General features: G+C 38.0%; 1 protein-coding gene across 1 annotated transcript in view; it reads right to left on the reverse strand.

Annotated features, from left to right (window-relative positions):
• The window catches only part of LOC102805467 (set1/Ash2 histone methyltransferase complex subunit ASH2-like), a 67,873-nt gene that overhangs the window by 43,546 nt on the left and 6,565 nt on the right, over positions 1 to 17,762 (reverse strand). The window contains exons 3-6 of the mRNA XM_085493808.1: positions 13,814 to 14,215; positions 13,271 to 13,360; positions 7,876 to 7,964; positions 6,465 to 6,652 (exon numbers count right to left, since the gene is read on the reverse strand). Of these exons, the coding sequence (XP_085349934.1) occupies positions 6,465 to 6,652; positions 7,876 to 7,964; positions 13,271 to 13,360; positions 13,814 to 14,215 (769 nt within the window). The remainder of the gene's footprint in view (positions 1 to 6,464; positions 6,653 to 7,875; positions 7,965 to 13,270; positions 13,361 to 13,813; positions 14,216 to 17,762) is intronic.

Consider the following 17,762-nt stretch of genomic DNA (forward strand, 5'->3'; position numbering starts at 1 on the left):
TAATCAAAAGATCTATTCTTCTGATTTCAATGCAGGTTTGCTTTTTGTCATCTAATAAATTTGATATTTGACACATTCTTGAGGGACAATGTCATGGTGAAACGAAATGGCTGATGTTCCAAGAAACAATTTACTGCAGCAAGACCATAGCTAGACGTTGTAGAAATCACAGGAAAACAGTTCCTTATTTAGTTACTGCTCGTGAATTATTAGTTTACTGTTTTTGATTACTAGTATGCTATATCGATGTTATGTTCTTTAGCAAGTATAATTTGTTATGACTACGTTTATTACTTTGAACTCCAAACAAAGCGTGTATCGGGTCAAACTGCATCTAGGCAATCAACTTAGTTTTATTAATATTATTTAGTGAGAGAAAAAACGTGAAAATGTGTGAATGGATTGAAAAAAACCATTGCTGAGGACAGAAAACTAAAATGACAGTGTCAATAGAAAATTTGATCGGCAAATTAACGTTAATTAAAGCATTAATGGTAATGATGACTGTTTATTTTGCTGACATCGACGAGCAACAGATTGCTTGTACTCGCTTCCTCATCTGATGTATCGATGTCGTCATTGGTTAAGTAGTTGAAAATCTTTTACATGGATGCAGATAGTTCAAAATCATTGTCCCTTTCAAACCACTCATGGGGTTGGTCATAATATGACCCTGTGCCAAAAATATCTGTCATCAGCCTCTTCGCTTTCTTCCTTTCTCTCGTCATTGTGTTAGTAAAAATGTGATAGTAAAATAGAATATTGACTTAATAAAATAAAACAATTTAAAAGAATGTTTCATAAAGTTGAGTCTTGACTTCCTTCACTTGGTCCGAGATCAATACTCGCCTGTCTAGTTCCTGTAGGTGAGCTCGGTGTTCCAATAACAAGCGTTGGACCAGACGACTGCATAATGCGGCCTGGGGAACTACCCTTTGAACGGAGCTCATCATTCCGATAAACCTCATTAGTTCTTGGAGGGACACAGAGGGATATCTCACTAGGCATTCAGCTAGGTTGCTTAGCACTAGGCAACGCGCTTAAAATAGCTATACCAAGTCTACCTCTGTGTCAAACTCCATGCCCAAGAACACCAACTGTTGCGTTGGATCGGGATGGGACTTGTTGATTTACTAAAGAGCCCAACTGGTGAAGTAAATCCTGTGTTAGCCTGACATGTTTGGCTAATAACCCTTTGACTGGGTTGTGTAGAAACCAGTTGTCTAGGTACGGATTAAGGTGAACCGCCATTTGGTGAAGCAGCAGCACTACCTGTTTCATCACTCTGGTGAACACGTAGGACGCTGTGCATAACCCGAAGAGGAGCACCCGAAATTCGAATACTTGCCCCAACTGGGCGATTCGAAGAAGATGGCAAACTCGCCAGTTGCATCGGTATGTGCAGGTAGGCCCAGCTTAAGTCTATTGGGGCTCGCTAGTCGAAACAGTAGATGGCGAGAAGAACCCTGAATGGTGTCTCCATGCGGAACCAATCGAGGAGCACATACTGATTCAGTCTGCCTAGGTTCAGAACTGGACACATTTGGGTAGAAGCCTGGACTTAATGCTGGCTGATCTACCCTGTGTATGGCGCCCTTTTCCAGCAAACTGCTACTTCCTGTCAGATTGCTTCCGCCTTGCAGGAGTCCCCTGGCAGTCCCCAATAGGGGAGACACTGGCGGGGGAATGGAGATTTTAGCGGTATCCCGTAACCGTATGTCACCACCTGGAAAGTCCAGGGATCGGTCACCCGCTGCCTCCAAACCGGACTACACTGGCACAATCTGTGTACGACAGGGATATGTGGCCATGGGTTCGGCAGTTGCGAGGGCTGGGTGCTCTCTTCTTTCATGAGGTGAGTTTCCCCAAGGCCTAGTCACTAAGTTGTGAACTGCCCACTGACAGAACACATGCCTGTCCCCCCCGGTCGCAAAGGTAAGCGTCAAACATGCTTCCCCCGCTGCCAGGGTGGACGACCGCCCCAGGAGGGTGAGGAGCCACCACCTGGACCCTTCCTCCCTGGGGGCGCGCCAATACTCTTCCCTCCTGTGGAAGAGTAGGAGCGCTTGCCTCCTGGCTGACTCTGGCTAGCGAGCAAAGAGGGTGGAAGATGTCCAGTCTGCGTCACTGAGGTGTGGACGTACCCCCTGACTCAGTTTGCCGGCGAAAACACACACGTCTAAGGCCACGTCTCGTTGCAGAGTAGTGGCCCCGGCCAAGAGGGCCAGGTGACACTAGGGGATGTCGCATGTGGATGTGCGGTGGGCCACCAGTAAATGTGTCGCCTGGTCTAGGAAGCTGGTGCGTTCTGCCTCCTAGGTCTCAGAGTATTGGATGCATACAATAATGTGCTCAAGCAACTCTGCCCTCAGGGCGTGATGGATCGTCTCAGATGGAGCTGGCGAGAATGCCCATGGAACGCGGCTGTCCCCCTTTACCTGGTTTGCCAAACGGAAATTCATGATACCGGGGTCTGGGGAAGGAGCCTTGGGATCCGGTTGGGGGTGTTTTGATCTCATCCCACACTTTGAGGTCTGATCCCGAAACCATACCGACCGGGTAGTGTTTGGTCCAGCGGAAAGTGTTGCATAAATTTTTTTCCCACCTGGGGGGACCTTAAGTGTTACCTCCTTCGCGGCTGACCAACGTCCGCCCATCAACACCGTTTGCATGAAGAGACAAGCCGACAAGCTTTGGATCCAGACGCCCGTGATCCCATAAGCGTTGAAGCAACCGGAAGTGGTCACCTTAGAATAAGGGTGGGGGTATTTACATTGTATCACTAGGATCAATGATACTCCGCATCACCTCAATGGCATGCCTCACTGAGTCATTACGGATGGAAGACTCTGAGAAACCGCCCGAGGTACCGGCTGTATCTGACACGAGCGAACTGTCTCCTTTCCACTTAAACATGGGAGAGAGAGCATGTTCGACTGTGCGTCTCATGACAGGGTTGGTTCCCTCTGGGGACGCCTGTTGGTCGGTAAGGAGAGAGTCAAAACCCACAGCGGAGACCGGACACAAAGGTAAATTCTTTACCGTTGTACCATTTCCGCGTGACGAACCCTGGCTGGTATTTACATTGTATAACTAGGATCGATGATACTCCGCATCACCCCAATGGCATGGCTCACCGAGTCGTTACGGATGGAAGACTGAGGGACCACCCGAGGTACCGGCTGTATCCAACGTGAGCGAACTGACTCCTTTCCACTTAAATATGGGAGAGAGAGTGTGTTCGACTGTGCGTCTCATGACAGGGTTGGTTCCCTCTGGGGCGCCCGTGGGTCGGTAGGGAGAAATTCGTTTCCGTTGTACCATTACCGCGCGACGAACTCTGACTGGCTGAAAGTAGGGGTGAGTTGCAACATGTGCCCTGACCCGAAAGCCCTGCCCCGAAATCGGAGGCTTGGCTGCCAGCATCCCTGTTGGCATTCAGCGCCTGAGGCCCCAGAGGAGACCCGGTGCGACTAGCCTGAGCCTTGGTTTCACCCAAATTAGCGGGAGAGCCGAGGCTGGGAACGGGGGGTTCCCCGGAAGAGACATGTTGAATGCGAGCGATGCTTTCGTGATTCTTCCTGCTTGCCCACAGAGGGGCCGCAGCGAAGACAGCTCGCTCTGAATGTGCTTGATCTACCCGGCCTGCCAGGGACGCAATTTGCCCCAACAGTCCTTCGACCAAAGCCTTCATCTCGGAGGCAAGCCCGGCGCCGTGCGAGGAAGGATCCACAAAGGGATCCTACTCGGCAGCTCAGTACAAGAAGTACCGGTAGCCGAGTGTGAGGACTTTCCACTCATGCCAAACACGCAACTCACTTTAACCGATTTTTACTGGACGCGCAACCTTGCTGTGAAAATACGAGCGACGCGGTCAGTCACAGCAATTTTGATGGCTCTGATAAAATATCTCAGGGTTCAGAACTCAAGTGAAAAACACACTTCAAGGCAAAAACCCTGCACGCAGCCACGGCAAAAGCATTTCTGATGTGGGTTCTATGCTGGTAAATTTTGAATATAACCACAGCACAGACGTCTCGAAAAACGAGGAAAGAAAAAAACGGCAGCGAGCTTCTGGTGCTTTCATTACATCTATCCATTTCTAAAAACATAGATCACGCATAAAAAGAAGACGACAGTTGAAAAAGGTGACGCAACAAAATCAACGAGTGATTAAGCTACGACGCCCGAGTTTTATTTCTTTGTTGTGAAAAATGCTACACACAAAGGGGAAAACGACACGAGGGTAAAAAAGACAAGGAAAACTTATCCTACCAGCTACAATGTCGGATGCCGTGGCAGCGGCAACAACACAAGCTAGAGACCCGGACAGGAAAAAGCAAGCGATCCAGGCAGACCCGCTAAACTTCATCCCCGCTCGATGCGGAGAAAAAGGAACCAGAGTGATTAGCCAGCCGTAATGGCGCCGCCATATGGCCTCGGTCACGTGGTTCGTGTCGTAAGGGAAAAGAATCTTGGGGTTATGGGGCTTCCCCTGACTTAGATTCTATCTCTCCGTCATTGGCAGAATCGCTGATTAATGCCTACAGTTCAAAATAGTCATTTTGACTGACCGAGAGTCTATGAATGTAGTGAATGAAATGAAAGTATCAAAGTAACCGTTTTATAAGTTTTATAGAAGGCCAAGAATTGATGATACATGATATACTCTGCACAGATGGGTAGGGAAGAAGCACTGAATAAATCAAAGAAAGCGTAGAAAGAACTCCCGTGTGCTGAGAGTATTGAAGACACATTAAAAATTAATTCAAAATTATTTGTACATGAGAGAGTGATGAAAAAGCTGAAAACTAATTATGTAAATCAGGTAACTAATATGAACAGAACAGAACAAAAAAATTACAAGTTTTATTGAAATGTGATGATTAGTACTTGAGATATCAGTGGAAAAGTCGAAAATTGATTAATCATTATGCAAATTAGGTAATTAATATTGCACAGATTTTTACCAAAAACTAATCAAATCTGGGCATTAATTTGGAGCATATATGTGCCAAGTTTCATCAAAATCCAATGAGCGGTTTTTTAGATATCAGTGGAACAGCTAAAAATCAGCTAAGTATCATGCAAATTAGGTAATTAATATGCATGGATTTTTACCGAAACCTAATCAAATCGCATTGGCCCAGAGCATCTATGCACCAAGTTTCATCAAAAATTGATGTATGGTTCTTGAGATATCAGTGGAGCAGATGGACACACATACATACATACATACATACATATGTACATGTACATACACACAAACACACACACACACACACACACACACACAGAGACACACTAACTGCAAAGACTCCCATTGTGTGCTTCGCACACGAGAGTCAAAAATTCACCAAATTCATCAAAAAAACATACGAAGAGTCTTATATTCCTATCTCATACATAAATAACATGTATTCATGACTGAATGAAACAACAACATCCTTTGTTTGTGGCCTTCCAACCTTTCGATCTCATATAACTACTGTATTATTCCGGCTACATGTTTAAGCCCAGGGTCCTGAACATTGAAAATTGCCAAAAAGAAGGGGTGGGCGTTTGCCAGGAGATCCCTGGCAAAAAAAATGAAAATTCTCGAAAATTGACAACACGCAGATCGAACTGCGGCATAGAACGGCAAATGAAAACATGCAACGGAAATAAATGAACAATATGCAACACTAGAAGTAAAACAAAAATAATGCATTGCTTATAATGTGACAAATAAACCAGAAATAATAAAACGCGCCCAATACGCCTGAACTCAAAATGAATTAAAATGTCAGGGGTTAAACTGCGTAAAATGATTTCCGGTCTCGACAAATTACGAATCAACCGTCATGCAAATCAATAATAATTTACAAATTTACACAGTAAAAATTATAAAAATTCATAGCTTTACTTGTACGTTCATTGCCATCTTCGTCAAACTCAAAACCCTCAAAGTCCAAGTCGGCGTCACTGTAGCCGTAGAACAAAATCCCTACAACTTATTCCTGAATTTCGTCGATATCGTTCCACACAATTATGATCTAGTGATCATAAATACCTTTCTTGTGGCCGAAACATGTACCTACAGTACTGAAACGTTGGCGAAAGCTAATTTTACGCAACAAAACGACAGTTTGTTTATAAATACGTCATAACAAGATGGCAGCGTATATTTTCTTTTGCCGTTGGAAAATGTCGATTTGATCGACCCTAGTGGGAAATATTTTTTTAACTGCAAAGCTGAATGCCTCTTAAATTGCCCAATACACTCCTTCACATAGTGTTGAATCCCCAGTCTATGCGCCTTCTCAGGACTGGGGGGGGGGGGGGGGGGCAAATGATCAGCAGAAGTAGGACAATCTACAGGACTGTACTCAGGGCTAATAACTATGAATGAATAAAATATTATTGTGTGCATGAAAATGTCACATTTATTTTACTACAGGAATAAATTTGACCTTTTAACTCACCACTGTTTTATAAATTGTTGTATGCCATGTCTGTTTGATTCTTCGTGGCATAGTCGTCAAAACTTCCCAGTTCCTTTCAAGAAATGGAATTATTTCTTTATCTTTTGAAAACATAGTTCTTGGTACTTTATCATGCTGGTGCTTCACCATCAAATTGGCAATTGCTGTTTGGCACATCTGACTGAAACCTAAAATCGGAGAAAGCTTAGAAAGAACTCCGTGTGCTGAGAGTATTGAAGACACATTAAAAATTAAGTAAAAATTACTTGTACTTGAGATATTGATGGAAAAGCTGAAAACTAATTATGTAAATCAGGTAACTTATATGAACAGATTTGAGTGTAAAACTAATAAGTAATGTAATATCTTTGTACAAACTTTCATTGAAATGTGATTAGAACAAACAAATTATGAATTATTATGCTAATTAGATAATTAATATGAACAAATTTTTTTAACCAAAAATTAATTGGGCCTGTCTATTGTCCTAGAGAATTTATGTACCAAATTTTATTCAAATGTGATGATCAGTAATTGAGATATCAGTGTTAATTAATTTTGTTAATTAGGTGATTAATAAGAATAAATATTTACCAAAAACTAATCAGGTCTCTGCACAGTCCTCAAGTAACTATGTACACACTTTCATTGAAATGTGATAATTACTACTTGAAATATCAAAAGCTGAAAATTAATTTATTATGCAAATTAGCTAATTAATATATACTGAATATTACCCTAAAAACTATCAGGTCTGTGCAGTGTCCTATGACATCTATGTACCAAGTGTCATTGAAATGTGATGATTACTACTTGAAATATCAAAAGCTGAAAATTAATTAATTATGCAAATTAGCTAATTAATATGTACTGATATTACCCTAGAAACTATCAGATCTGTGTCGTGTCCTATGACATATATGTACCAAGTTTTAATGAAATGTGATGATTAGTACTTGAGATATCAGTGGAAAAGTCGAAAATTGATTAATCATTATGCAAATTAGGTAATTAATATGTCCGGATTTTTACCTAAAACTAATCAAATCTGCGCATTAGTTCAGAGCAACTATGTTCCAAGTTTCATCAAAATCCAATGAATGGTTCTTTAGATATCAGTGAAACAGCTAAAAATCAGCTACTTATCATGCAAATCAGTTAATTCATATTCATGGATTTTTACCAAAACCTAATCAGGGTAGCTGCAAAGACTCCCTTTTGTGCTTCGCAAACGAGAGTCAAAAAACAAGCATTATTATACAGTATATAAGATTGAAGTTATTTGTGCAGAAAAAAGTCGTAAAAAATATCATTGTATGATAAAATTAAAATGTTGGCTATGGATATCTGTTGTATTGGTAAAAGTTGTAAATGACAAAAAAGAATTGGGTTATTGTTCAATAATACTTACTGGCTTGTTTTTTTGAAAAAGTCTCTGCTCTACTAACACTGCACAGTCTGCAGTAGAATACATAGTTGGTAGTAAATGGGAGACATTTCCTACAAATAACAAGAAAGATTTAGGAAGAGAGATACTGAAAGTACTGTAAAATCTGTATTAGAAGCTGCGACTTCTATTAAAATGATACAATGAAACGGAAGGGATGCGGCTTCTATTGGAGCATCTACACATATGAGAAATGGTGAATTTTTGGTTCTCAGTTGTTCAAAAAGAATGTGTGCGACTTCTATTAGAAATGCGACTTGTACTAAGATGAATTTGACATGCTTGTTTAGGGATGCCTTCTTTTAGTATAAAGAAAACAAGTCATTGTTAATGACATTGTCCCAATTGAGATTAGGGGAAATGTTATTGAGGCCAAAAATAAACTAATATGGACCAAAAGCATAGTTAGTAATTGGCTGGTCTATATCAACAGAAATCAGATGTATTTAATGAACCTTTCAAAACATACGGTCAGAAACTAAACAGGATACTGTAGAATACTTTATTTTCGCTTGGAATTTATTTTCGCTATTTTCGCTGAAGGGATGATTCCGTGAAAATAAAATCCAGCGAATATACTTTTTTTCCTATATTTAACATTAAACTCATCAAAAATCAGTGAAAATAAATTCCATACAAAACGCCCAAAAAGCCTTTTCAGCGAAAATTAATTCCAGCGAAAATAAAGTATTCCACAGTATGCTATTCATTTTTTGTATCCAAACTGAATTTCATTTGTCCAGGCTCATGTACAGAGATACAAAACGAATCATCATGGTCATGTATCTCAACATTTATAATGGTTATAATAAATTTGAATGAAAACCAACAAACCCTGTCCAAGACGCAACATATTCAACATCAAAGAAAGCTTAGAAAGGACTCCCATGTGCTGAGAGTATTGGAGACACATTAATTAATTCAAAATTTAAGAATCAAACAAGAAGCATGTCAACTAATTTTTGTCTGCTATTTGAGATGCATAACATGAGAAAAATGTGATTCACGTTATCAAAATATATAATATATACAGAAAATGCATTTGATTTTTCATCCATAGTTTTTAGTCTAATTTATTCCAGAGAACTTGGAATGGGCTAATAATAGATAATCAATATGCATGTTTATCAACATTAAACTAATCATGTCTGTGGATTACCTCAATGAACCAAATGAATTATTATACAAATTAAGCAATTATTATGCATAGATTTAGGTTTGTACAGTATATTGTTTCAGGGTGCACAAGTACAAAGTTTCATTATAATGTGATGATTAATCCTAACTAAATTAGTGGAAAGCTGAAAAGTAAATTATTATGCAAATTAGGTAATTATTATAGATGTATATCAATCTAAAACTAATTAGATCATCACATTGTGTTAGAGTTCATACGTACTGAGATTCATTGTTAAGATAAGTACTGTCACAGACCATCTATGTACGAAGTTTCATTGAAATTAGATTATAACCAAAAATTATGATTTATTCCGCAAATTAGGTAATTAATATGATCTGATTATAATTCAAAAGTGAGTAGGTCTGTGCATTGTTCTGGAGCATCAATGTACCAAGTTTCAATGAAATGGAATAATTAGTACATGTGATATCAGTGTAAAAGCTGAAAATTGGCTAATTATGCAAATTAGGTAATTAATATGCGCAGATTTTAACCCAAAACTAATTAGGTCTGTGCATTGTGCTAGAGCATCTTTGTACTAAGTTTCAATGAAATGGAATAATTAGTACTTTAGATATCAGTGTGAAAGCTTAAAATTGGTTAATTATGCAAATTAGGTAATTAATATGTACAGATTTTAACCCACAATTATCCAGGTCTGTCTATTGTCCTACAGCATCCATGTACATTCATTGATATGTGATGTTTAGTACCTGAGATATCAGTGTGAAAGTTGGTTAATTATGCAAATTAGGTGATTAATATGCACAAATATTTACCGGAAATTAATTGGGTCTGCATAATTCTAGATTCATTGAAATGTGATGATTAGTACTTTAGATATCAGTAGAAAAGCTGAAAATTAATTATGCCAATTAGTTAATTAATATGCACAATTATTTGCCCTAAAACTAATCAGGTCTCTGCATAGTCCTAAAGGATCTATGTACCAAGTTTCATTGAAATGCGATGATTAGTACTTGAGATACCCGTGGAAAAACTGACAATTAACTAATTATGCACAAATATTTATTGGAAACAATCAATCTCTGCATAGTCCTTGAGTATGTAAGTACCAAGTTTCATTGAAATGTAATGCTCACTACTTATATCAAATGCTGAAAATTAATTAATTATGCAAATTAGGTAATTAATATGTACTGATATTACCATAAAAACTATCAGGTCTGTACAGTGTCATATGACATCTATGTACCAAGTTTCATTGAAATGTGATTATTACTTACATCAAATGCTGAAAGTTAATTAATTATGCAAATTAGGTAATTAATATGTACTGATATTACCATAAAAACTATCAGGTCTGTGCAGTGTCATATGACATCTATGTACCAAGCTTCATTGAAATGTGATGATTAGTACTTGAGATATCAGTGGAAAAACCGAAAATTGACTAATCATTATGCAAATTAGGTGATTAATATGCACAAATATTTATCAGAAACAATCAATCTCTGCATAGTCCTCAAGTATGTAAGTACCAAGTTTCATTGAAATGTAATGCTCACTACTTATATCAAATGCTGAAAATTAATTAATTATGCAAATTAGGTAATTAATATGTACTGATATTACCATAAAAACTATCAGGTCTGTGCAGTGTCATATGACATCTATGTACCAAGTTTCATTGAAATGTGATGATTAGTACTTATATCAAATGCTGAAAATTAATTAATTATGCAAATTAGATAATTAATATGTACTGATATTACCATAAAAACTATCACGTCTGTGCAGTGTCATATGACATCTATGTACCAAGTTTCATTGAAATGTGATGATTAGTACTTGAGATATCAGTGGAAAAACCGAAAATTGACTAATCATTATGCAAATTAGGTAATTAGTATCCAAGGATTATTACCAAAAACTAATCAAAACCTAGCATTAGTTCAGAGCATGTGTGTACAAAGTTTCATCAAAATCCAATGAGTGGTTGTTTAGATATCAGTGGAACAATCATGGAACAGCTAAAAATCAGCTAATTATCATGCAAATTAGGTAATTAATATGCACGGATTTTTACCAAAAACTGATCAAATCTGCGCATATGTTCAGAGCATCTACCGGGGTATGTACCAAGTTTCATCAAAATCCAATGAGTGGTTCTTTAGATATCAGTGGAACAGTCATAGAACAGCTAAAAATCAGCTAATTATCATGCAAATTAGGTAATTAACGAGCATGGATTTTTACCAAAACCTAATCAAATCTGCGCATTGGCTCAGAGCATCTATGCACCAAGTTTCATCAAAAACCGATGTATGGTTCTTGAGATAGCAGTGGAACAGTCGGACACACATACATACACACACATACACACACACACACACAGAGACACACTAACTGCAAAGACTCCCATTATGTGCTTTGCACATGGGAGCCAAAAATTAACTAATTATGCAAATTAGTTGAATAATATGCACACATTTTTACTTAAAATTGATCAGGTCTTTGGATTGTTCTAGAACATCTATGTACCAAGTTTCATTGAAAAGTAATGAAGTAATAGTACATGTACTTGAAATACTGTATCAAAAGCTGAAAATTGATTAATTATGCACATTAGGTAATTAATATTTCACATACATGTATCTGCTGTGCATCATCCTATGTATCTATGTAAGTTTCATTGAAATGTGAGTATTAGTACCTGAGATATTGGTGGAAAAGCCGAAAATTGATCAATCATTATGCAAATTAAGGTAATTATATGCATGGATTTTGTACCCAAAACAAATTACATCTGTACATTAGTCCAGAGCATCTATGTACCATGTTTCATCAAAATCTAATGAATGGCTCTTTAGATATCAGTGGAACAGGAAAGGAACGGCTAAAAATTAGCTAATTATCATGCAAATCAGGTAATTGATTTGCATAGATTTCAACCAAAACCTAATCAAATCTGCGAATTAACCCAGAGCATCTACCTATACACCAAGTTTCATTAAAAACCAACATATGGTTCTTGAGATATCAGTGGAACGGACGGACGGACGGACGGACACACACACACATACATACATACAGACAGGGTAACTGTAAAGACTATCATTGTGTGCTTCGCACACGGGAGTCAAAAACAAGATGAAAGCCAGTCGGCCATCTTTTATCTGATTATGAAACAAACTGACATGAACATGTATTCCTATACGCTTGTACGTTTGATGTTTAGATTTTGTCCCCAGGGTTCTGAAATACAACTCCGGACAGACGAACAGAGACTGAATTATAAAGTCCCCGTTTCAAACTTCATTTAAACGTGGACTAAAAAAGGTATTACTTTGTGTTTGAGAGGGAACTGAAAAATTATTGATATTATTCGATACAAGATCATATATATCAACCTTTATAAACAATTGCTTTTGAATATATCAATTAGAGCTGACTTGGATTGACAAAGCATTTTCAGGAACAGAAACAATTTTTTAAACTGACGTGTGGTGACAATGAACAAAACCTTTTCTGGGGAAATATGTAAACATTTTTTTGTTTAATAGTAAGAAAATATGTACAGGTATAACTTGATAGAATATCACTCCTAAACACAGGCACTTGAGCCTTGTTTTTTGAACCAAGGTTGGTTGGGTAAGAAATGGGGTGACACATTCACACAATAATTAATTGTGATCAGCCAGAATGTCATGGTCCAAGATAAGGTTGAAAACATTATGCGCATAAGGTACAAGTCAACCCCTCGATTCAGGTTCAGGTCAAATATGAACTACCATGACATGTGCATCAAAAGCCACATCTCTAATAGAAAGCAAAAATCTGTTGTATTCTACTATTTTAATAGAAGATGCCCATTATAACCTCAGAGGGAAAAAACACTTGGCATGTCACCAGTGATTAGAAATAGATACTTCCATACAGACACTGTTGCTACACAACACATTCATGGATATGAATGCAAATAAATCATGCTGTGTAATACATGTAAAATATATTTGATCTATTAGAAATGTATAGATCACCAAAAGAAAAGCACTAAACCCAACCAGAAAACCAAATTTTGCAGTTAGTATTACCATAGTTACAACTGTCTTTTATGTAAGCACATGTGCTACTAATCGAGCAGTAAGGCTGTGCCTGGTATGATTATGCTAATCAAGTGATACAATAACTGTACTGTGTATATTTTTTTCTTACCCAAGATCACATTCCAATTTACTCTCAGGAAACCACTTTAGACAATGTATACATTGTACTTCAATTCCATCTAATGTGTGTTCATAGCTCCTAGAAGAAATAAATCATAAAATGTAAAAAAATTTTAAATTACGAAAATCCTGGTTTTATAGCACATAATGTTTTGGTGGTATGGGCAGTGTATAACACATACAAGCATACACAGCACATAATGTTTTGGTGGTATGGACAGTGTATAACACATACAAGCATACACAGCACATAATGTTTTGGTGGTATGGACAGTGTATAACACATACAAGCATTCACAGCACATAATGTTTTGGTGGTATGGACAGTGTATAACACATACAAGCATTCACAGCACATAATGTTTTGGTGGTATGGACAGTGTATAACACATACAAGCATTCACAGCACATAATGTTTTGGTGGTATGGACAGTGTATAACACATACAAGCATACACAGCACATAATGTTTTGGTGGTATGGACAGTGTATAACACATACAAGCATTCACAGCACCTGACGGACAGTCTTACCCATAGGTTGCATCTTGTGTATTCATCATTTTTTTCTGAAACTCATCCAGGTTGCTGTTAGATGCAGTTATTTCTGATGTACTGTTAAGTGAAGACGTAGATGAAGACTTAGACAATGAGGAAGTCTGTTCTTTGACTGATGACATCATAGGAAGAGATGGTGTAATAACTGCCACCTCTAGCTGTGAAGTCTCTATCTCAGTCGTTACAGTAGATGTTTCTGTCACCATGGTCTCGTCAACGTTTTCAGTCGTAGCAGTTGTGGTTTCTGCAACTTTTACCTCACATGACTCAGTAGTAGGAGCCTGCGGAGCTGTTGTTTCAGTCTGTTCTACTTCCATGATTTCTGTATTGTCTTTATCATTGCTCTTGTCACAAACATCAGCCAACGCTTCAGGTAGACTGAGGAAATAATATTGATATTTAGATAGTGAACAAGTCATTGAAAATGACACAGTCCCCGTTAAATTTTGTTTCACATCAAATTCGAACACGTGTTGTGTGACGTAAAAAGAAAAACATAGATCATATGTCCAAGTTATCACATTTTAAACAAACAAGATGGCCGCCAGTTGGCCATATTTGATCAAATTGCAAATTGAATTGACATGTACATGTATACATGCTAAATATCAATGAAAATGATAGATGGGTGACAGAGATATAGTAATATGCCCAAAATAAAAACAGCCGTTATTTGGCCATCTTTGATCTGATTATAAAAACAAACTGACATGTATGTGCCAAATACGAATGAAAATGGTACATACATCTTGGAAATATAGTAGTACAGTAAGGCCAAAATCTCTGGCTGTTAATCAACCATCCTTGATCCGATTTTAAAACAAATTGTCCTGGACATGTATCCTAACATGTATAAAGTATGTGCCAAATTTGAATGAAAGCATGTCCAAGATACCACATATAAAAAACAAAACAAGATGCCTGCCAGTCGGCCATCTTTGATCCAATTGCAAAAGAAATTGTCATGGACATGTATACTAACATGTATAATCTATGTACCAAATTTGAATGAAAACTGACGAAGCATGTTCAAAATACAAAATTTTCAAAAAACAAGATAGCTGCCAGTCCGCCATTTTGAATCAAATCGCTAAACCACTGCATGTGCATATGTCCCACATAAATTACTAGGCACATGCAAAGAATGAACGGAATCGGTCCAAAGGATTCTGAAATATGATCTGGACAGACTGACGTACAGACAGACGGACGAACGAACAAACGCACAGATGGACGGAGGACATGTATCCTAAAATGTATAATCTATGTACCAAATTTGAATGAAAACTGACAAAGCATGTCCAAAATAGAACATTTTCAAAAAACAAGATGGCTGCCAGTTGGTCATTTTGAATCAAATCACTACACCACTGTATGTGCATATGTCCCACATAAAGTACTAGGCACATGCAAAGAATGAATGGAATCGGTCCAAAGGATTCTGAGATATGACTCCGGACGGACGGATGGGCGCACAGAAACACAGAGACCGAATTATAAGTCCCCGTTTTCGGACAACTAATTTTTTTATTTATTTTTTATTCGCTTTCCCATCAAAATCCAAGCCAAAAGATCGTACAACAACATCGGCAAATGCTGTGTTCAATAACATTAACATATTTAAATGTGCAATGGTAATTTGAACACGTTGGCATCATCCATCGTTTTCATTGGTTAAACAGCGATTTGACCTGAGATGGTGTTATTTGACCTGACCTGACATGGCGAATATTCATTTCTACAGCATCGAGTGTTGAAAATGCAATCGGAATAATTCGGTTACGATGAAATAAGTTATTTGCATTTCATAACAATTCAACCAATTTATTTTTTGCAAGTTATTATAATCATTACTAGGTAATAATCAACATTTGTAAAACACAGCATGACAGGACTGCGCTTCCACGATCATTTGCTACTAAGCAATGCAGTTGGGTTCGTTGTTATTTGAAACTTCTTTCAGAATATACTTTTGTTACTATAGTAATAAAATGAAACAAAATAATTGTATTTGGCGCACAAGGTTCATTAATGTGATTTTTTTGGAGAAAGATGCGCGGTCCACTTTTTAATCCAACTAAAAAAAATGTATACAATTTTAGATTAGCTTTTGCAATAGTTTCTTTCGTTTTGGGTGGTCCAACTGTCGGTGTTGAAAATCTGCGTAGGTGAATTTTTCAATGAAAATATAAGCCCCCTAAAAATATTGGATGATAATTTTTTGAAAATATGAACCCCAAATAAGGGCCCATCAGCCATGAAACCATCCAGGGCGATTTTTTGGATGGGCGAATTTACGGCAAAATCCGGTACATGTATTATCTTCAATTACTAAGTTTATTTCATGAGTATTTCAACAGTTTCTGCTGATGACAGTACCAAAATCACGCCTAAGTAATAATCAGAGGAGCTTGAACAGTGCAAGCCTGAATAAGTGTTGTTACACCATCAGTAATTGACAGAAAGTCAGATGACCGATCCGCCACCTGACTATTAATTTTCAGTACCTCCCAAGCCAACTCCCATTCGAGGTATGTATGGGGGTCTAAAAACTAACTCTGCGACGCGATTGTGCGACTCGCCGAATGTCGATTATTGCACGCTGCGACAGGATCGCAGTGTCATTTTGCGAAGAGCACGATTCCCATTGGTTGATTGGTCAAAAAGCGCAAATCTCAATGATCGATCGATGTAAGGGTACACAACATGTCTTATAGAAATGTTCAGTTTTAAATGGTTATTTCGCCGACTGCTCGCGAACTACGGCAAACAAGTATTTACCGACGACATGCCGCACGGTTCGGTAATCAGCAAGTATTTAACATTGATTTATTAACATATATAACATCCCCCGGAGGGGATGAAAGGGGTTACAAAACACATGCACGTTGGTGTTGGCTGCCTTATTACGGTGTAACATCAGGGAGCTGGTAACATTAACGCCATCTTGAAGTTGTAAGGCTTCGTCCGCAACTATGCTCATTAGCATAGGCGGCAGCTTTAAAGCGAGTAGAGTGCGAAGTTACGTTCTTTTTTTGTCATTAGCAAGTAAAATTTTTAATGACTATATTCATCACTTTGAATTCCCAAATAAAGCGTGTAGTGGGTCAAACTGTTTCTAGGCAATCAATATCGTTTTATTAAAAATATTAAGAGAGAAAAAACGTAAAGCTGTGTGAATGGATTGAAACTACTGCTGAAGATAGAAAACTAAAACGGCAGTGTCAACGGAAAATTAGATGGTTGCACGCTCTCTGCATAAACGGAAACGATGGCTTTGTTTATTTGGCCGATGTCGACGAGCAACAGATTTCCTGTACTCACTTCCTCGTCTGATCAGCGGCCCTCAACGGTCTCACGTATCGGTGTCGTCATCGGTTAAGTAGTTGAAACTCTTTCGTGTTGATGCGAATATTTCAGCCTAATCGTCCCTTTCGAACCACTCGCGAGGTTGGTCATAATATGACCTAGACATGCTTGCAGTCTGTTGCTATTCCGATGAAAAATTCTTGAAAAATAAATATAAATTGCGTAAACGAGGGGTGAGCGCAAGAGTCCTGTAATTTTTCATCAGAATCACAACAGGCTGCAGGCAAGTCTAAATTAGTAAATATTTGCCTCGTCTGTAATTGGCGTCTTTGCTTTCTTTTTTCATCGTCATTGCGTTAGTAAGATGGTGTTATTAAAATAGAATATAGAAAATAAAACGATTTCTCAAATGAAGTCTTGACTGATAATAATGCTGACAATGAACGTTAGATAAATATGCATAGCTTGCGACAGGAAGCTTGTCACCCGTTCTATCAGAATCGTCAACAACAGAGTATTACCGGTAGTATACATATACATGTTATAAACATTATGCAAATATTAACGAAACTGTAGTAGTGTTAGAGTTTGAGCACTGGTCTTTCCGAAATGTACA

This window comes from Saccoglossus kowalevskii, chromosome 19 (genome assembly GCF_978046115.1).
Source record: "Saccoglossus kowalevskii chromosome 19, keSacKowa6.1, whole genome shotgun sequence".
Lineage (NCBI taxonomy): Eukaryota > Metazoa > Hemichordata > Enteropneusta > Harrimaniidae > Saccoglossus > Saccoglossus kowalevskii.